The following is a 20771-nucleotide window of genomic DNA, read 5'->3' on the forward strand; positions in this document are numbered from 1 at the left end:
TGATTGTATTTATGGACACCTGTCTCTTGGTGTAAACAACAAGTAGAAAGTCCGACAAACTAGTCTAAATCCCCTGTATTGCGATTTCGATGTCGTGCTGAGATCTTAAGCTGAAAAGCAAAAATTTTCAGCCAAGCCACTGATACTAGGTCATATCACGTGCCAGTCATATTTGGCAATAAAGCTGTTGTCCAATGATTTCCAGTTTTGTTTGTTGTAGACATTAAGAAAGCCAATGTTTTCGCTCATGTGAGTGTTTAAAATAACAGCCTCTTTCTCGTTTTGGTACCAGATTCATACCGCTATATACGCTATACCGGCATCCGATAACCATGGCCTCTTCAGACGCGGCAGAAACAACTGCAAATGCAGCTCTGTTAGAGGCTGCGCCACCTTCGCTTCTTGCGCTCCAGCAAACGACAAATGAGAATGTGAGGAATCTTAAGCGCAAAGTCATTAGTGTCACTAAGCTTATGGAAGTCTTTAAGAATAAGGAGAAAGGTAGCGCTTGATCTTAACCTCTACGTATTGTGTCCTCGTAGGGTTTGAAAGGGCATGGACTTTTTATAATCTAACTGTAATTTGTGGTAAACCTTTCTATAGAAACGGCATTATTGAAGCAGCAACTAGAAGATGCTCAAAAGGAGATCAAAGCGCTACAGGGGAAACCCAGCAGCGATACATCAACCGAAATGGAAACTGAGATGCTAGGCGGCTTTGCTGAAAAGCAAGCTCAGCTAACAGAGCAAGCAAAGATAGAGGTAGAACAGGCTAAAGCAAAACAGAAGCTAGCCGAGGAAAGTCTTGCGAGACAAACGCAGAAACTTCGAGCTATCGAGATGCTCAATACGCAATTGGAAGCAAAAGGAATTAATTTCGACAAGATTAAAGGAGAAATGACTGAGCTTCAAAAAAAACTAACCAGCGCACAAAAAGAATTAGAACAGGTTAGCCGGAGAAGGTAGATATAATTAATTCACGATGTTAATTTTATGAAACCTGTGTTGCATACGCAGCGATATAGCGAGTTACATGTTATTGACCGTTCAGTCGCTCATCCCATGATTACGTATAGCAAACAAGAGTCATCTGAACTTCGCGCGAAACTCATGAAAGCAGAAGCAGATATGGGGAATAGGCATGAGTGGCTTTCACAGCAAAAAGAGCGCTGGGAGAGAGAGGAGGAAAGTAAACGTGGTAACCAAACGAAGGAGTTGCAGCAGCGGATCAATGAGCTGGAGCAACAGCTAGAAGATAGCGGTACAGAACGCTATCTAGAAATAGAAATGGCAAAAGAAGAGCGAAAAAATTCCGAAGACAAGCTGAGGAATGCTAATGAAAAGCTGGATGATGCCAACTCAAAAATCAAATCCCTTCAACACACTATCATGGAACTTCGACTTAAGAATAGCACTCTCGAGCGCAAAATCGATACGTTAGAGCATGAAGTCAATACTCAAACACTTAATAACACAGAAGTAGAAGAGTTCGAAGAGATAGTCCCTGATTCAATATCCGCCCGAACCCCAGTGGCTAAAAAAGTAGATCGACCAACCATACATCCTACTATGCAATCAATGTCACTGAGCAATTTATCAAGAGATCGTCTGGACCATGCTTTGAGCGTCATTGATGACCTCAAGTCGCAGCTTACGCTCGTTCGTTTGTTTTCAGATGGTCAAAATCATAAGCAAGGATTGGTGGCCTTGACAGAGCAGGTCAAGATATTAACCAAAGAAAAGCAGGCGCTGCAGGACGAACTCACACGTCGACTTTTAGATTTTAACAATCAACGCTCTTCAGGGTCTTCTATCCAATCGGCCTCTGTGCTCTCTCACCAAATGACCAAACATCCCAGCAGGCTAGATGAAGCCAAGACGCCAACCTCTGCTGATACTATTGCTCGAACTAATTCTGCACTACCCAAAAAGACAGCTAGAAAGCGGAAACAAACAGAAAATATTACAAATTACGATACCCATCCAGCTGCAGACTCCTCTTTGAGTCCGATGGACCAAAACTTCAACATGGATGACATCGACACTATTACAGGTGGGGGCTCCCCAAGCTCTTCCTTGATAGATTCAAATATCAAGAAGAGAAGTCGGAGCTCTGAACCATCCGTTGTTCCTACATCCGGTACAAAGCCTAAGAAAGCAAGAGCGGGTAGAAAGGCCACGAAGACTACTTCAACTGACCTTTCTCACATTCAAATCAGAAACATCTCTGTCAACCCTGTGACACCATCCATCGCTGTACCTCGTCATTGTAAGTATCTGCTCCTAACAGCTTGAATATCTTTTACAAGAAGGCGTAGTAGAGATTATCTAAACTATATTTTTGTGTCATCTGACGCGCATAGATTTCTCGTTGCTGATGAACTCTGCTATCGTGGATGATAGCCAGCCTTATACTAAACTCGAAGCGATTGCAAGAATTCTACCAGAGAAATTAAGTGACTTTTTCGAAACCGTGCAGTCAAAAGCGAAGGATATAATCGCGACCGTCTCTGGGTATCGAAGAGAGCTTGATATCATGCAGGATTCAACCAGATCATGGGAGCTAGATGGCTTCGAGCCCATTGTGATAACAGAGTCTCTTCACCTATCAGAAGTATATATAGTCCAGCTAGTGTGTCTTCTTCAAGCTCGCTTTAGCGAGGTAAGTCTTTCAAAATATGTTATTAAATTGCAAAGACTATACTGAAAACTCACCGATATGCATAATCTTTTGAATATAATAGATAGATATTCTGCACAAATTTTTTATAACTATGGGTGAGTTCATCCTGAAAAGCGTACAGATCGATGAAGAAGCAGAGCGTATGAGGTATGCATAGTTTAACCTGGCATCAAAATGAATGCATTTTTTCAAGGGTGTACCATGCAGTAGTTTCTAATTTCGACTTTTTGTATTCCTAGCGTGCTAATTCGGATCGTTACAGGCGTCGCTAGGGCGCAGGACGATATCGAGTCAATACGAATTATTGCTTACGACATCTTGCGCGAGATACCCAAAGCTAGGCCCTCACTTGTACTCTGTGAGTCGATTGCAAGTGTCTGGCCATCCGTCTTTAAGCCTCCTCCTAACTCTAAAGAACATGGTAATGACTCTAACTAAATATGTAGCCCTCATTTCTGTTTCATTTGTGGAATTGAGTCATTAATTTTTTTATTTTTTTTTTTTAAAAAAAAAAAAAAAAAAAAAAAAAAAATTCGTAGACCTTGAATGGCTCATGTTAAAGGCTTTCCAAGCTGTTCTTGGTACACATCAAGAGGCCATAAAAAGCATAGAGGTAGATATTGAGCTTTTTGTATGGCATCTTTGTCGATTATGCTATTAGTATATCTGATCATGAGTATACTGCTTAACAATTGTTAGATACCTTTTGGATATGACACCTTCACGAGAAAGTGCAGCTGGCCTGCGCTTGCTGATGCTCCGTTTATTGATGAACTTGTGAATGCAATGATGAGTGAGCTAAAAGGACCAACATTTACTGAGAATTGTCGAGCATGTCCCAGGTACGAATTCTCGTTTAGAAAGGCTCTTGAATTGCTTCTTGTGCATGGGTACGAAGGAGTTGAAATTTTCAACGATTTTATCAAACCGTATTTCTTGAAGATGATGATCGATGAATCACTGCACACGTTTGCGATGCCACTTGTGGCTGCTTTATTGCATGAGGCACGGTTCGGGTCTCCGGAAGACAATCGGATGAATCCTGTTGTGGATGTGTCCTCTATACGAAACTTACTTGAGGCCATTTTAGTTTCCGAAGCTCAATTGAGCCACCAGTCACAGTCAGCCATGGCTATTATTGGGTTGAGTAGCGGACAAGAAGAGCATCTATCGAAAGCGAAGGCGTGGCACAATAACTTGAGCAAGGATGAGAGGGCAGGCCTTCCTCTTCTGCTTCAAGAAGTCTTACTGTAATAGTTTATTAAGTCAAATTCTAGTACGTCCATTAAAAGCCAAATAATGTTTCATAGTTTTACGTAGAGACATCGAGATAGGGAAAAATAAGTGAGCAAGCGTCAAGCGCTTTTTTTTTTTTTTTTTTTTTTTTTTTTTTTTTCCAGTTTTTCCTTTGAATAAGAGGAATGAGAGGAATGGGGAAATGAGTGCATGAAGAATTGAACAAATAGCAGTGTTAATCTGATCAGATCGCTTTTAGAGCGCGCCGCGCGCGTGTAACTGAAGATCTTTTTTTTACTTTTCAGTTAGATGGTTCCAGTTCGTGCCTGCTTCTTTTTTATTTATTTTATTATACATCATACATCATTGCCATTTATTACGATCACTACTACTTGCAACACTTACTCGTACTCACAAATATCTTCGCAACCTCCTCAATAATACAAAGCAGCCTATCAACATGCCCCGCGGAAATGCTATCGCTTCTTCATCTTCTGGCAATGCTGCCTCTTCATTAGCAAACGCAGGTCCAAGCGGCGCCTTCTTTGAATTTAGCGTGAAGCAAGGGAAAGAAGGAAGAAGCGGCTATACATGAAAGGCTAAGAAAGCCAGAGATGAAGGAGAAAAAAGGAGAGAGATCCATGAGGGCAAAAAAAGGGCCTGTTCTGTAGACGTCCATGATGTCGCCGATGAACAGACCCCTCGTAAGTAGGTCTATTCCCAAGACACGATGATCGGTGCAGCAACAGCTAGCTCTTCCAGCTATCTGAGGAAACAGCAGAACAGAGAAATACATAAATGTAAGAATATAATAGATGTTCTGCAACGCAAGAACTGCAGCGTTGATGCAAAGAAAATGCTAAAGTTTTTCGAGGAGGTTGCTTTCAAACGGACAGTTAAGAAATATATCGATCCAAACGCAGGATTCAGTGACGCCGTTGGAAAGGCTCCATCACAAGCAGCCAAGTCAGTGTTGCAGGGCAAGCTGACTCGTGAAAGCATGAGGAAACCGAAGGCTTGGAAAGCAGAAACAGAAGAGAGTACTTTTCAAGATGTCGTCCATGAGCTGGAGCAAAATCATAGTCAACATGATTCACAGCCTTATGGGACTTTGGTCTTTGAGGAGGTTGAGGAAGCCTTCCAAGATGACAAAGACGATGCAGGAAGCGAAGACGAGGAACACAATCATTCGCAACCGCCTGAAGAAGAGGCTCTCATGTCTGCTGAACCTCAAGCCCTAATGGTCTTCTCCATTGCGGAAAGAACACAAGATAAATCTAGTGTAACCAGTAACCATGTAACCAAAACAACCTTGTACAAAGCTGCAGTTCATTCCTTATTGGTAGTCTGACTCTTCATTTTAACCCAAATTTAGTTCTCCCGCATCTGCAAACTGATGAGACTGGCCGAAAATTCATCTATGCGCCTATCTCGATAGAGACGGTGGATTGTGCCAGGAAGGCGTTAATTTACCTCTTCAGGGAACAAGCGTCATTAAAGGTAGAATGGCCAAACCCTGCACCTCATCCGCGCAAGAATATTCCGCTGAAGGAGGCTATCGAAGAATGCGAGGGAAACCAGTGTATGACACCTCATACCAGGGGTCGACGTGCACTGATACCTGTTCCATTCGCGACCCCTATAATGAGAAGTAGTTCATTCGGATGGCCCTCCATACGTGGAGTATGAAGCTAATGCTGCGACTAAAAGGGAAGGTAGATTTCAGTATATGCGTGAGCGCCTTTGTATCTTGGCACGCCACCATATGCTGTTGCGAGATGAAGATATTCGCAATCTTAACCTGTCTGATGTGTCCAGTATTATGTCTTCTCACCCGGCAAGTGGATCCCAACCAGCTCTCGGACTTATGTTTTGCATATCTCGTGGCAAAACATATAAAAAAGGCGTTAAGCTTTATGCGACCGCCCTTCGCCATACTTATAATAGCTGGATAAGGGGGATGTCCCAAACTTCACCGATCCTGACGATCGGTACAACATAAAGCTTTTGGTCGCGGCCAGTACGATCGAGAGGCGCAACGCACGCCTTCGCAAGAATGCTGTTGCACCAAAGACTCAAATTGATGCCACAGCTTCTGTGATGCGAACCTGTGATGTCTATTCGACCAAGGTCACTCACGCCGGTCGACATGCAGGGACATCAGATGCGTACCGTCTGGGTTTAGGCTCGGAGCATATCCATCACCTTGGGCGTTGGGTGATAGGGCAGATGGAGAGTTTCTGTGCTTCAAAGAACCCCACCACGGGTGCGTTTTATATGTCTCATTTCAACAAAGAGCATTAGCCCTATACCCTTGAGCGTAACCTCATTATCCCTGACCTAGAGTTGCAGGGAAAAATTTTCCCTTAGATCGAAGGAAACTTTAACAGCAGCGCTAGAGAGAATGAGGAATGAGTTAAGGATTGTGACGATGCTATGACGGATGTAAACCCAGATCTCATCACGGAAGATGAGCTGCATTGGGGAGGCTGGCAGGAGCGTATGCGCCATTCGACAGCGGCTAGAGATCAGGATGAAGAAACTACGGGGAGCACCGCCGCAACGACCAATAGGCTCATGAATAGTGCAATGATTGATCGACGAGCTTTCCTACTATTACTGGTACGAATGAGGAGAGTTATCCTCCAAGACACTGTGCTGTACCTGAAGCCTGACAGTAAAGGAAGGACTTTGCGCAATAGACTTTTGGAATCACTTTCAAATATCTTTGAGAGTCAGCTGTTCCTAGACTTTCAGGCAGTACTCCTTCGCGCAATTGAAGTCCACCAGCAGAATGCCAATGTCGTCAATCCAATGGTCCCAGTTGCCAAACATGTGGTCTCCAACGCGCTAAACAACCTCAGCCACAAGAATGCATCTCTTGAAGCAGCAATTGCTCGACAAGGGGCGCAAATGGCACAGCAAGAGGCACAGCAAAGGATACAGTTGTCTGTCATGAGCTCAGAGCTTGCGACACTAAAGCAGCAAATGGAAATATTGATACATTTATTGTAAAACCCGTCAGCTCGTCAAGCTCCAACGCATCCCTTGAATCCAGCCGGTCTTCCTGGCCCATACCCTCATACTGTGCCAAGCTACCCTGCTCTGCATGGAGGCCCTCAACAGCAGTCGCTTGCAATGCGCCCCCCACAGGCACTTCAACAGCACTCACCACTGGCCCAGGCACCTTTACAATGCTTCCAAAGAGCGCCGGAGTCACCGCACCGTTCGTTCCCAGGCTCCGGCTCATCAAGCGCCACTTTCAAACTGAAAGCAGACCGTGGGAAGCTCACGGTGGCAGATGTATGGGAGGGGTTTCATGGACCTCTTGCGGCATTTAAGAGATTGAACCCGAGTTGGCCAATAAGTACATCAGACCAAAGGCCTACAATCGACGATATGAGCTGATTAGGCCGATCAACGAAGCAGCGTGAAGGGAGGCCGCAAGGCCGAATACATTGTTGCTAAGTGATCCAAAGCAAATGCCGGGGAGACTATTAACTCGTTGTTGATATCTATGAAAACTAAAGAGCATGAGGATCCTGAAGATGACCAAGAATAAATGACGATATATTTCCCAAGTAGGTAACTCATATAGAAGCATGTACGATAGTGACTCCAACATATATATATTAGAATAATAAAGGCTTTAATTGATTTGCAGAAAAAGAAAGTTGGTACGTTTGTGAGTCGCGCGTTTGTGATCCGTTTGTTGTTCGGTAACGGCTTCACGCGCTTTCTCCTCATTTCCGTCGAGAGAATAAATGGCGAATAGTAGTATAGAGTATAAAACAATGGAATATTAGATTAGACTAACTTGATTACATGTGTTCTGTAAAGAGTTAGATGTATATATACCAGAACAGAGGTAGCTGAAATATCAGTTATTGAAAAGGAAAGAACATACTAAATTTTACGCATTTTGCAGTTTCTATAGTTTAACTTTACGCACTTTGACTTAAATATACGCCAAATTGGTTACACAAACAAGGCAGAGAGCACCTGTCTTACACGCGCACGCGCCTGCCAATTACGCCCTTAAATAGCTGAAGCTTATTTTTATGTCTTAACTGTATGTGGGCCGAAGGACTGTGAACCATCATTGCTTGCTGTCCAACCATGTGTATAGTCCGGCTCTAGAAATAGTTGCATTCGCCAGCACTATATTCACTTGTATTAATGTACGCACCTTCTAGGAAAAAGTCCTTTCTGTAGACAGATGTGCAGTTATGTTTTTGATATGTCTAATAAATCTACATGCTCGTGGGTCCTTGTTTTCAACTTCAATAAATACCCCCATGGCTGTGGTGTGTGAACCCACAGCTTATTCTCATATACTGATTTTTTTTTTCTCATAATATGAGATGCAGTTTTGATATTATTTTTGCCAATGCCATTCTCTCTGGGGGTAGGGAGTGGTGGTCATTTGATTGACAAACTCTTTACCGGAATACATCAGATTGGATGTCACGGAAAAAATCTCTCCTTTCTCAATCTACTCCCACGCTCACACTCGTGCCCTCCTTTATATTAATCTCCACCATAATTACAACGCCGAATACTATTTAAAATGGAAGTCGTAGATGTGTTTCCGTTTTTCGAGGAAATGGAGGTGCCTACAACTGAGGTTGACATGTCTTACGTCTGGAGTGTTGAAGACGATATGCTTAATTTTTACTTCTCTTACGTCCGCTTGAGTCATATGTGGCTCACTTTTGCGAGCTTTCGTCGATCTCGAAATGAAAATCATCCTCTTGTACTCCAAACCCTGGCTAGCAAGATCCACAAGAAACTTCTAGAGACATTCTCCCAAGATACCAAGGCAGTTCTATATTTCGATAGCTCGTCCACAATCCAAAAGACAAAGGCGAGAAATGTAAGAATGGAGCGCAACCAAAAGACAAGCAAGCGTTCAAGGACTTATCTCAAAAGGTCTTTCATTTGCTGGAATCCAGAGGCGACAACCTGAATCAGAGGACCCGAAAACGCAAGCTTCTTCGGCTAAACCAATGCACTAAGAAAAGTTGGTCTGCAGCAAGAATAATCGATCCAGATATCAACCTAGACCCCTTTAGAGCTAAAACAATTGGGATGGACCATTTGCTGCTGATAGAGAGAAGCTGACGTTTGTATTGGCCGCAAGGCTGTACTGGATCCCGGTATGGTTGTTGCTGCATCTGCTGAGTTTGACTTGTTGTTTTATGATCTGAGAGCCCTCCTAAGGAAGAATCCAAGAAGGGCACCTATACGGAATTCAAGATAGACAACATACTGCAACCGCTTGATGCCAATCGACATCAATGGGTTGTGGTGGCTATGCAACAAATAAACGATTATACAAATCACGTCCCAGCCAAGTCATTTTCAAAAATTTGGCTGCAGTAAGAGAGTGCAAACATGTTGACGATCCATACAAAATATAATTCCAGTATTGCGCCCAATCAATTTTTTTTTTTTTTTTTTTTTTTTTTTTCGAGAGTCGAAAGCGAGATTGAGACGAAGAGGGTTATAGTTGCAAGCGCTACGAATAAAGTCACGACGGCTGACAATACATCAACGTTGGCAATCATCATGCCTATAAAGACTAAAACCTTTCGGACTTCTGGTAAAAGGCTTGTACCAGGGATTTTAATGCCCCAGAATTAATTCAAGTCCAAAAACCTGTGCCGGTTTCCAAGTTGAAGAAACGAAAGGTTAACATTTCAGAAGATAAAGGTGACTCAAACAAGATACAAAAGATTACTGATCAAAGACAACCGAAAAAGTCGAAGGCGGTTCAAAAATCGAGTACAAAGAAAGTTATGTGAAACAAGGCTTCAAGAATGGTATGTCAGCAGCAAGTTACCGAAGGCCAGAGCGCTGGAAACGCCAATGGCAAAAAGGGGTACTGAAGAATATAGTCGGAGACGTGATAAATAAGTATTTCAAGGCCGTTACCTTAAGCATCGGTACACTTACTCCATGTCCCCAGCGCTCTGCAGAATTTGTCCTTTTTCAAAGGTTGTCACAATCGGAACAGTCAACGACTGGCCACGATATTAAGGTACCAAAAGAAGCTCCAACAATTTGAGACGACTGAGGGTATAATGGGTATTGATGGTATACAAGCAAGAACTCCACAGACTCTGCCAACTCAAAGGAAGGGGGATTGAGTTAACAATTCAAAGTGCTCAAACATTCCTATAACAGCCATCTAATTCCCGTTGCCTCCATTGATGAACACCTAAGATCATTCTATGGGTTGTCAGAGTCTAAAGTCGAAAGGTACAGGAAGGATTAAGGAGAGAAGGCAGAAGATGGACGATCGATAGGTGGGATGTTGAAGGTCGTCCAAGGAAAAGCAAAAGTAGATAAGAGAGTGGTGATTTCAAGGGAAGAAAAGATGTGGGTGAAGGTGAAAAAGTTTATTTATTTATTTATTTATTATGGCTCAATTTGTTTACCTATATTCAAATTACTTCTATATCTAGGCTGCGGGCAAGGAATGTTTGTCTGCCATGTAGACAAGTTCAGGGCATCGGTAATTTGTTGCACTTGCCATAAAGGAATGAAGGCAAAAGGCCGATCTGTTATTTGCCCAAACGACACAAGTCCATGGCATGGCAAGAAAGGTTTTCAGCGCGATCGTGACGACAATGCTGGCCAGAATATGGCCAATGAAGCCTTTCAGTGGGTAAAAGAATCTCAATGGCTGATCGTGCTGAATCCAGAGCTTGCAAAAAGCAAGGAGTGTTATGTGGAATAACGCAAATCATTATGTCTCTGAAGCGAGTTCTCTCATTTTTTGTCCGATTCGAAGTACATGCATGTATCATACTGTTTTAAATATTAATTGGATGTAACCTTAATTCAAAGTCACAACGCGTTACAACCATTTTTAGTGGCGTGACTAAATGAACCGGACTTTGTGTCAAGCCTTACCTAGAATTGTCTACAAGACTGGTGGCAAAAATAAAAATGTTCTTCATGCTCTTCATCCTTTTCGTGCCATTCCCATTCCTTTACACTTCCACCCCCTCACATTATTATCCTTACTATTATCAACAGAGCAAGTTGCTGTGACCATGGCAGACAGCATCTACACCGCTGTCTATTCTGGAGTGCCTGTGTATGAGCTAATGTGCCGCGGCATTGCAGTCATGCGGCGTAAGGAAGACTCTTACTTGAATGCTACCCAGATTCTTAAGGTCGCTGGGATAGAGAAGGGAAAGCGTACGAAAATCCTAGAACGGGAAGTGCTCCCTGGCGAACATGAAAAAGTTCAAGGAGGTTACGGCAAGTACCAAGGAACCTGGTAAATAGAAAAACCACTTTTTTCTTATTATATCATAATTTTTAAATAGACAAAGAGCCTGGGCTTTCATTATACACCCAACCTTACACAACACGCGCTTTTTTGTGGTCTTTAGGGTGCCATTTAAGAGGGGAAAGGAGTTGGCAAAGCAATACCAAGTGGAACCCTATTTACGCGGATTGTTTGAATATGAAATTCCTCCTGGAGAATCTGACACAGTGACCCCTACAAAGGAGATGGTGCATGCGGCACAAAGGGCTAAGGACGGCCCAAAGCAGAAAAAGAATTCTGGATCACCTAGAATGAGTCCCGCAGTCAAACATAGTCGAAGCGGTTCAGCCATGCCCTCAGGATCAGCAGGGTCGCAAACATTCCATAATGGTCCTTCCATGACACCGTCTCCTCTGCATCCTTCTTTTAATGCACCCTCTCCTTCAATTCCACCCTCACCACAGTGGCACACGGAACATCCGCCCAGAAAAAGGCTACGAACAAATAACTCACCACCACCACTACACGAGTTTGATGATGAAGGGCCTTCCAAATCCACACCAAATCATTTCTTGTCGTTGGAGCAGCATTATCCTCATTCACAGCGGCAGTACCCGTCTAATCATCCCTATCGCCCCTATCATGGAGATCCATATAGTGAAATGGAATATGAGCGCCAAGAACGTGGATTGATACCTTATATAGATCATCCAGTTGACGAGATACCACTTGAAGGAACTGAAAAGTATCGAACGATTATGATGAGTATTTTTTTAAACGACGACCAAGATCAAATTCCGGACATCCTAGCAGACCCAATTTCACCACCAGATTTTGATATTAACCTGGTGATCGATGATCAAGGCCATACTGCACTGCATTGGGCTGCGGCGCTGGCGAGGATATCAATACTGGACCTTCTTGTGCGGAAGCAAGTGGATATACGTCGGGTCAACTATAATGGTGAATCAGCTTTGATCCGCGCAGTCTTGGTTACCAATAACTATGACAAACAATCGTTCCCTCATGTACTCAGCTTGCTGTATACAGCCATACCGCTAATTGATCGTAAAAATCGGACTATACTTCATCATATTGCTGTTCATGGAGGAATTCGTGGCAGGGAGGCGAGTGCTAGATATTACATGGGTTGCTTATTTGAATGGATTGCACGGCATGGAGGCGATTTCGCATCAATTGTCGACATCCAAGATAAAAATGGCGATACGGCGTTGACGATCGCTGCCAGAGTTGGGGATCGCTATCTGACCAAGATGTTGCTTGATGTTGGCGCTAACCGTGAGATAGAGAACAAGGTTGGACTGAGAGCAGGAGATTTTGGCATAGAGGAGCTGGTAAGTAGGCCCCTATGACGGCTATATGAAAGTATAGTATGTAGCTTTATGTTTCAGCCATATATATTATTATTCTTAATATGTAAATCATATACATTTACTAATCTTATTCAATTCTTAGTCGGAACTGTCCGGTCCACCGCCTCCAGCACGTCCCATCATTCCTGCTTCCGACATGGACACTGAAGAAAGTTCAAAGACTGGCAAGAGAGGCAGGGACTTAATGAATGGTGAGGAAGAGGAAGCGTAACATGGCCCAAATTCAGCGGATTTATTTACTTTTGTCTTTTAAATGCGAAGGCTAATCGTCCGTTCTTGTAAACTACTCGTAACTCGTATTTGTTAGTCGTTCAAAAGATGGTAGATGAGCTGGATCTGGAATTTTCGCATGAAATCATGACTAGACAAAGTCAGCTCCAAGATACTCAAACTCTTTTACGAAATGCGACGAGCGAGCTTTCGGAAATGAGGCGGACACTTAAGAATTGTAGAACCCAAGCACAACAATTGACGGAAGCGCAGCAAAAAATCAAAAATCTGGAGCTTTCATTAGAAGAGGAATCTCAAAAAACACGTAGTCAAAATGGATATTCGAGCGCATTGCGACAAAAAGATAACACTAGTGATGATATTGATCAGTATCTCTCAGTTCCCACGATATCAGCTTCCACTGCTGTTGACAAAGAAGAAAAAGAGGAAGATGCCTCTACGGGGGAAAAAAATTATGGATCGAATGACTACCAAGATAGAGAGGCGAAGGCGCGTGAAGAAGTACTCCAGTTGCGTGCTCGAATTTCGGCCTACGAGCAGAATGAAAAAGAGCTCGCGCAAGAACTGGAATCGATCAAGGATCAGTCGCTAGATAAGGAGCTTCAATGCCGCAAAGTCATTTCTGTGTGCTGTAACATTCCAATTGAAAAAGTGGATGAAATGCTTGTACCACTCACGTTAGCGGTTGAGAGCGATGGGGCAAGTTTAGATCTTTCGAGGGTTGCAGGATTTATGAGTAAAGCCAAGCAACAGGATGCAGTTGCCTTGGCTCAAAAGGCGTCAGGGACTACGGCACCCAAGCCATTGTAAATAGTCACCATCATTTCAACTAGCTTAACATTTAATAGTAATCATCATCATTATTCAACTTCCCACATGGTGGATCCAATACATATATTACTGCTGCCTCTTTTTTTTTTTTTTTTTTTTTTTTTTTTGGTTTCTGAAAATAAATATAACACTGTTTAGGTTACAAAATTGTGCATTGGTGCCAAAAATCTTTCCTTTTTGCTATCGCCTCATGCGCTTTTTAAAGCGTTCCATCACAAGATCATCTGTAGCCATGCCACGGCCAACGCCGCCTCTGTTGTGTTGACCATATGTGTTCTGGAAGCGATGATTTGCTCCTGTAGCAGAGTCCGAGTGGTTATTGTTGTTGTTCCTGCGATTGTTTTGCTGATGATGGGAGATGCGCTCGCGATCCGAAGGGATATAGGCAGGTTGTGAGAACTAATTTGGATTCATAAATTAGACATGGAGTTATATTATTATTATTATTATTATTATTATTGTTTTTAAAGACTTCTCCAATACGATCCGTAAGGAGTTAATTGACGTATGGGGAATTAGAACAAATCAGTTTTTATTACCCTCTCTGGATTGATAGATGTGGTTGTCCGTTCCTCATACAGCTTACGCTTCGCCTTCTCAGTCTCTTCAATGTTCTTAAGCCTTGACCTATTAATGAAATCATCCCAGAGTATAAATATTAATAAACCATTGTATAAAAATAGAATTGCTTTTAAAGGTGTTCGTTAATAAAATAAAACTGAAAAAAAAAAAAAAAAAAAAAAAAAAAAGAAATAAATACTCACTCCATGCCAAGGTCAACCTCAGGGATGGCTGTTAACATTGTGGTCGAGAGTTGAACATTTCCTTCCTGCTCAGGCTTAGGTGCAGCTTTCTGAAGCGGGGAAAAAAGAAATCTTGCCATTAGTCCAACGAGGTTTAGCAAAAACAAGGCAATATGGATCCAAGGTAAGTTAGAGATCTCCATTTATTTTATTTTTTTATTTTTTATTTTTACCTTAATACCAAGTTCATCCAAGATATCAGCGTCGCCATTATAAGTACGGTTTTGTTCTTCAGTATTTTCATCTAATGTTGCATTTTCGCCCTTGCGCCTCCTCATCTCTTCTTCAATGTATTTCATCATATGTTTATCAACATCCAGTGCATTGGTTTGCTTAGTAAAAGAATTTAAAATTCCTGTAGACTTTTGTTCACTAAGGTGAAATTAATGCCCACAAGAGTAAAAAAGAAAATAAAAACATAAAACTGCGGGTTAACATTTTTTTTTCCTTTTTATTTTTTCCTTTTTTTTTTTATTTTATTTATTTTATTAAAAGCAAGTAGAGCATATACTTACCTGTCGTCCTGGTGGTCAACTAAACGGCCAGTTGAAGAGAGCTTCCAAGGATCAGTAGCCACTATTTTATCCTTCTTCTTCTTCTTCTCTGTTGTATCGCCAATAAGAAGATCTGTTGCCGCAATTCCTGCTGGGCGTTGACGAAGTTTACGAAGCTCCAGTAACTCTTCCAACCTTTTGGTAGAAAGAAAGAAAGAAAAAAGAAAAATGGAGGAAGGAGGAAAAGGGAAAGAGGAAATAGCTCCTGATCAAAAACAATATTCCAAACCTCTGATTGACTATGACACTAAAGGGAAAACGTAGACCAACTGTACCCTTGAAACATACGTAAGTCCCTCTTTCTCAGCTTCCCTATTCGTCGCTGCGTCTCCTGTAGCGCCAGACGAAGAGGAAGAGGGGGAAGGGGCAAGACCCGATGAAGAATCTTTATCTGCTTCCTCCTCTGGCGTGGTCTCTCGTTTACGATAATTCCTTCTTTTAGTAACCTTGCTCATTATCGAATATTATGTCACTTGTCACTGTGTAAAGTTCCTTTGTTTCTTTTGCTTTTTTTTTTTATTGTTGATTTCCTGTGTTTTATTGTAAACTGATGTATATATGCGTTTTTGTGTCCAGATGAGTTAGAAGAGTGTAGAAAAAAAAAAAGGATGAGTTTTCTTGGCCCTGTGGCTTTGTATAGTTCACACATCCTTCTTTTGGTTTCTCTCCATCGTCCTTAAATTCTTCCAAATTAGCATTGAAAGTGACAGAAGATTTTAAGAGTTCGAAATGTCAGATTTCAATATAGCACAGGCCCCAGAGAGCGAAGGAAAACGACTGCCCAAAGCTGGTGGAGTTTATGTACCTCGCCACCGAAGAGGTACTGACGACAATGCAGAATCTGCTTGGGGATTGGAAGAGTCCAAACAAGGCCCACCCAATAACTATAACAGCTCGTCCTCACGCCAACGGTCTTATACCTATGGAAGCAATAATACCAGAAATCAAAGAAGCAATAGTTATAACAATAGTAGTTTTAGAGGGGAGCCATCAAATGATGACAATTATTCATCTTCCTGGCGTTCTGGAGGCTCAACAAATAGTAGCAACGAAGTTCAACGACGTGGACGAGGAAGATTTATGGGGCCTGGAGGGAACGAGCCCTCTCCATCAATAAACAGTGGGAACTTGAAAGGTACCCGAGATTGGGATCGAGATCGAAAGGCCAGAAGTGGTAGCGGCAATAGAGCTTACAACAATAGCAGCAACAGCAATTATATTAGCCAAAGTAGCAGTGCTAATGACCTACCATCGCAACAGTCGCAGCAACAGCAACAGCAACAACAGACAACAGGATCAAGGCCCTCAAAGGGACGAGATTTTGATGCGACAGTATTGAGACGTTATAATGGCGATGAAATTAGATCTACAAGCTTTTCTCGATCTGGTAGTTATAATTCAAGTCGATCAAGCAGCAGTGCCAGCAGCAACTACAACAGCAATACCAGTCAGAGCCACTTTTTTTTCAGTTCGTCTTCAGGCTCAAGACCATCCAATACTTTCAGCAAGAGACCAGATCGAACAGAAGAGAGTTCATGGAGGAGAGACGAAATAAGGAAGCCAGGAGATCAAAATCAACAAGAGCAATTAAATCATAGCCCTATTGATGATTCAGATACAGGACTCTCTGATATGTTGGATCGGATACGGATTAACGCAGACGAGGACAAGAAAAAGGACGCTGATGCTGACATCAATAAGAATAATGATAATGACAGCGATAATGATAAGAAAAAGGACAGGGATATAGACAGAGACAAGGATAAGGCTAAGAGCACTGGCAACGAGAGCTCAGAGGAACTGGAAGATTGGGAATTAGCACTCCAAGATTCGGATGAAGATGCTATTCCTATTCCACGGATAGATAATACCAAGGACATTACAAGTACAAAGCCATCAAAACCTCGCCCTGCAGGACATCTCAGCTCCACGTTCTCTAAGAATGAGCCAAAAGCTGGCGGTTGGTCTGAAGGTGCGCGACATCATTAATGCGCTTTTTTTTTTTTTTTTTTTTTTTTTTTTTGCCCACGTATTTCTCTATTCAGTAGTGTTTCTTTGCCCTGTAATTCTCAACGTTCTTTTCTTTTCTTTTCTTTTCACAGCTTCCTGTGATGATATGTATATTCTTGAACTGTACGACTTTTCGCCATCGATTAAAACAGTGCATATCACAGAAATGTTTTCAGCATTTGAAAACCGGTCAGGAGGATTCCAGATAAAGTGGCTTGATGATACGAAAGCTCTAGTAATATTCGAGTCCGCTGCTATTGGTAGGTGTCGTTGGAGTCGTCAAGTAAGGAAAAAATCAGGTAATCTTCTACCTGACGTACTAACCATCTTTTCCATTATTATACTCCTCATAATGTACATAAATATACATGTATTATGCAGCCAAACAAGCATACATTGCCAATCTCACAAATCAAATAGCAAAAATTAAGCCATACACTGGAGCGGATAAAGAGAGCCTTCGTAATCCAGGAGGACCATCTAGTGGTTCCTTTAATGGCGTGAGACCTGCTAAAACTGACTCTGTAGCCCGGCGTCTAGTTCAGGGAGCACTTGGTCTGCGGGTGAGGAGAACACCAGAACAAATTGCAGAGGAAAAGGCCCTTGTACAGGCTGCTAAAGGTAAGGTCTTAAATACCATATTCATACCCAAGTCAAAGTCTAACATCGATTAATGGTTTGTAGTCGAGGCTTTCGTCTGACTGATACATTTGTTGTCGCTTAATGTCAAAATTGAAATAATAATATCTAACAGAGGCTCGCGAAGCACAGCGTCTGGAGCAGCAACGACAGCGGCAGGAGATGGATGCGATCTTTAACTCTTAAGAAAAAATAAGCTTAGCTTGGCTTGAATAGTTCAACTGTAATCAATTCCACTATTTCAATCATATATATCATCATTATTGCCCAACATGATGCCCATGGTAACCATTACTGCCTTCTAATTTACTTCATCTGGTGAATTGAGTGAATCTAGCTGATGAATTAGCTCTATAGATGGATATGTCTTGGTATAGGTCGCCTGCAGAACAAACATTTAATAATAAAGCCGATTAGTCTGCGCCTGAACATGCAGCAAATAGCAGTAATAATAATGGCTTATGTAGCAGCATATACTTACTGTAGCGACATGTTTATAGGTATAAGTGTTCTCAGTTGCATTCCATACAACTTTCCATTTGGGAGGTGCAGCAGCTTTCTCAATAGTGTACATATACTCAAGCATTTCACCAACGATCCCTCCGTAAGGAGGAGGATTTGTGATTTCAGTACTCTTACCCTTGCTTACTCCCTCAGCATGGTCCTCATCCTCGTCATCATCACTATCTACATCCATTTTTGAATCATTAGCCGTCTTCTGTGCCATATATTTAGCTCTATCCTCTCCTACAAAATATTCTGGCTTCATTCCTCCTTGCTCCCAATCTAGAATCCGAATCGCAAACTCAATGAGCCGGTTTTCCATACTTTGTTGATCGATCGTGAGACTTGAAAGAAGTGAGAGCTGATATATCCTGCTATAAATGGATTGTACTGTTTGTGTCCGCTGCCATTGCTCCTCCAACTCTATCTCTCTAAGTGAAGAATGAGTGGCATCGGCAGCTATGGTAGGATCTGACGACGAGTCGAGGGAGAGAGGTTCTAAAGTGACTCCCGGTGGATAGGATTGATCTTTGTCTGTTAAAGGTATATCATCAATCTCGCGGAGGAATGCGTCAAAGATGAACTGTTGTTCAGTTGTTAGCACTACCGTCCTTGTAAGCTTTGGTGATGGGAGACTTTCCTGATCTTTCGATAATGCTGATACTACCGCTGTCCCTGCATCTTCCTGAATCTCAGAATCCTCCGGGTTGCTACCACCAGCTACTACACTTTTTGAGGAAGCTGAAGAAGTTTCTATTATAGTTTCGGGAGAAAGAGGATCTTGTGGTTGAGCTTGACCTTGACCTAGAGCTTGAGCTTGAACTTGGGTTTGTAGTACCGCCGTATCGTCTTCAGATGTTGTGGGCTCCTGAATGTTGGCGGCAAAGCTCTGTAGATCTTTGAGTGCCACAGAAACATAGTCATCATCATCATCCCCGCTGCGATCGTTGCTGACAGCTTTGGCAGTAGTGTTGTCTTCAGTCGCCATAGAAATATTTGCATCATTGTTCTGTCCTGAAGTTGCTGCAATACCATTATTTTGTTTGTCTTTTGTGAAAGTCAAGGCGGCTGAAGTGGTGGAGGTGGAGGTGGAGGAAAGTCCTTTGGTAATGGCAGCATTGGAAGTATTGAGGATGGATCTTGATTCTAACTCGGATTCGGATTCGGATTCACTTGAGTACTGAACAAGGCTTTGCATTTTTTTTTTTTTTTGTTGTTGTTGTTGTTCGATTTACTTGAAAAAAATAAATAAATATAAACCCATACGTGCTGGAATAGATTATTTTGTTCATGGGCAAAGCTTCTTGTTTTATTGGTGCTCTTTATTTTATATTAATTGAAATCCTTGCCCATTGAATCGCATCTCAATTTTACTTGAAAAGCTTACTCGTTTACAACATCAGATTCCATCAGACTCACAAACTTCCTGTATTTTAATATTTTTCATTCTTCTAACAACACACATTCATTCATTCATTCAATCATTTTAAAAAAAGAAAGAATAAAAAAACTTCCATCTTGACGACTTGAAATCAATGGCCAAGACAATTGAAAAGATGAGCGCGGTTAAGATCCTGACCATCAGTAAAAAGTTGTTCTTTGGTGGATTTTGTCTCCTTCCATTCCTCTGGGTCTACAACATTCTTTACATTTGGCCTGTCAGGAACCGTAGCGACCTTAATCCAAAAGTGCGACAGTGTATGTGAGATGTGTCCCATTTTGAACCACGATGACACTCGCTGCCATCATTTTGCATGTTTTTAAATAGAAGCATCGCTAATTTTTTCTTTTTAAAAATGCTCTACACTTGTTATTCATGAACAAAGATCTATTAATGTCAGGAATTATGGCAGCAGTGCTCTTTGTTATATTTGCCGCTTGGTTTGGTGTCTTCGTAAACCATCGCCTGCAATGGGGTGAAACAGGAGACCTGCTGACAGTTGTTCTTGTCAAAGGTGTATGAAACGATCAGCAGCTATCAACTGATCACCCATCCATGTACAACAATCTTTTTATAATAAAAAGTTTATATATCATATTAGATTTAATATCTTCATTTCACTCTTCTTTGTATAATACATATATTTATTATATGTTGTGATACCTTCAGACTTGGTAAAGTCACTTAACAGCTGTTGTGGGATGCATAATATTATAAATATATATATATATAAATGTATATATATACTATAAAAAGTCTTGCAGGTATAAATTATGCTCTATGTTTAGTCGAAAACAAAAAAAGTTATAATTTAGTTACCAGAAATAAAGTACAGTCGCACTTTATACCCCTTCATATTTCCCAAGAAAGGCGGATTTGATCTGCCATGCAAGGGCTCACTTGGGCGAGCTTGCAGCTGTGTAAAGAATGGTGGGGATTCTTTTGAAGCAATTATATCCATCCCAAGGCACACTTGGTCACAAATTCTTCTGGAGCGAGGATGTAAATGTATTTTTCCAAGTGGAATTGTCGATAGCTTTGACATGGCCTGTGCGTTTGTGCGCCATGACTGGCATGGCAGTCCCTCGTCACGGTATTCTGATGAATCCGCATTTGGAAAGAGAAAAAGGGGGATTTTGTAGAGACACCAGCTTCAGGATT

General features: G+C 41.9%; 7 protein-coding genes across 7 annotated transcripts; 5 read left to right on the plus strand and 2 right to left on the minus strand.

Moving 5' to 3' along the window:
* The first annotated feature begins 575 nt into the window (after nucleotides 1–575).
* Nucleotides 576–2975, plus strand: BCR41DRAFT_88971 (hypothetical protein). The gene is made up of 4 exons (XM_022031066.1): nucleotides 576–961; nucleotides 1076–2268; nucleotides 2363–2829; nucleotides 2922–2975. The coding sequence occupies exons 1-3, from the start codon at nucleotides 693–695 to the stop codon at nucleotides 2704–2706; spliced, it is 1806 nt and encodes a 601-aa protein (XP_021880579.1). The 5' UTR covers nucleotides 576–692; the 3' UTR covers nucleotides 2707–2829; nucleotides 2922–2975.
* Nucleotides 2976–8488: 5513 nt separating this feature from the next.
* BCR41DRAFT_396969 (hypothetical protein) lies at nucleotides 8489–9988 on the plus strand (the record flags this gene model as incomplete). The annotated part of the gene is made up of 4 exons (XM_022028852.1): nucleotides 8489–8794; nucleotides 9130–9299; nucleotides 9396–9534; nucleotides 9671–9988. The coding sequence occupies 4 exons, from the start codon at nucleotides 8489–8491 to the stop codon at nucleotides 9986–9988; spliced, it is 933 nt and encodes a 310-aa protein (XP_021880580.1).
* A 909-nt stretch (nucleotides 9989–10897) lies between these two features.
* BCR41DRAFT_323561 (hypothetical protein) lies at nucleotides 10898–13736 on the plus strand. Its single transcript, XM_022021520.1, has 4 exons — nucleotides 10898–11212; nucleotides 11328–12558; nucleotides 12680–12788; nucleotides 12905–13736. The coding sequence occupies exons 1-4, from the start codon at nucleotides 10983–10985 to the stop codon at nucleotides 13636–13638; spliced, it is 2304 nt and encodes a 767-aa protein (XP_021880581.1). The 5' UTR covers nucleotides 10898–10982; the 3' UTR covers nucleotides 13639–13736.
* Nucleotides 13737–13767: 31 nt separating this feature from the next.
* On the minus strand, nucleotides 13768–15590 carry BCR41DRAFT_355009 (hepatocellular carcinoma-associated antigen 59-domain-containing protein). Its single transcript, XM_022024430.1, has 6 exons — nucleotides 15305–15590; nucleotides 14978–15151; nucleotides 14636–14834; nucleotides 14424–14512; nucleotides 14199–14286; nucleotides 13768–14058 (listed from the first exon to the last, which is right to left on the minus strand). The coding sequence occupies exons 1-6, from the start codon at nucleotides 15469–15471 to the stop codon at nucleotides 13840–13842; spliced, it is 936 nt and encodes a 311-aa protein (XP_021880582.1). The 5' UTR covers nucleotides 15472–15590; the 3' UTR covers nucleotides 13768–13839.
* A 1440-nt stretch (nucleotides 15591–17030) lies between these two features.
* Nucleotides 17031–17957, plus strand: BCR41DRAFT_89030 (hypothetical protein). The gene is made up of 3 exons (XM_022031067.1): nucleotides 17031–17286; nucleotides 17408–17647; nucleotides 17781–17957. The coding sequence occupies exons 1-3, from the start codon at nucleotides 17133–17135 to the stop codon at nucleotides 17849–17851; spliced, it is 465 nt and encodes a 154-aa protein (XP_021880583.1). The 5' UTR covers nucleotides 17031–17132; the 3' UTR covers nucleotides 17852–17957.
* Nucleotides 17948–19396, minus strand: BCR41DRAFT_355012 (hypothetical protein; the record flags this gene model as incomplete). Its single annotated transcript, XM_022024431.1, has 2 exons — nucleotides 18147–19396; nucleotides 17948–18047 (listed from the first exon to the last, which is right to left on the minus strand). Coding segments are annotated over exons 1-2 (1297 nt in total), but the record flags the coding sequence as incomplete, so codon positions are not given.
* A 74-nt stretch (nucleotides 19397–19470) lies between these two features.
* Nucleotides 19471–20181, plus strand: BCR41DRAFT_355013 (hypothetical protein). The gene is made up of 2 exons (XM_022024432.1): nucleotides 19471–19867; nucleotides 19996–20181. The coding sequence occupies exons 1-2, from the start codon at nucleotides 19705–19707 to the stop codon at nucleotides 20130–20132; spliced, it is 300 nt and encodes a 99-aa protein (XP_021880585.1). The 5' UTR covers nucleotides 19471–19704; the 3' UTR covers nucleotides 20133–20181.
* The last annotated feature ends 590 nt before the right edge of the window (nucleotides 20182–20771 follow it).

Source organism: Lobosporangium transversale, assembly GCF_002105155.1.
Source record: "Lobosporangium transversale strain NRRL 3116 chromosome Unknown BCR41scaffold_22, whole genome shotgun sequence".
NCBI lineage: Eukaryota > Fungi > Mortierellomycota > Mortierellomycetes > Mortierellales > Mortierellaceae > Lobosporangium > Lobosporangium transversale.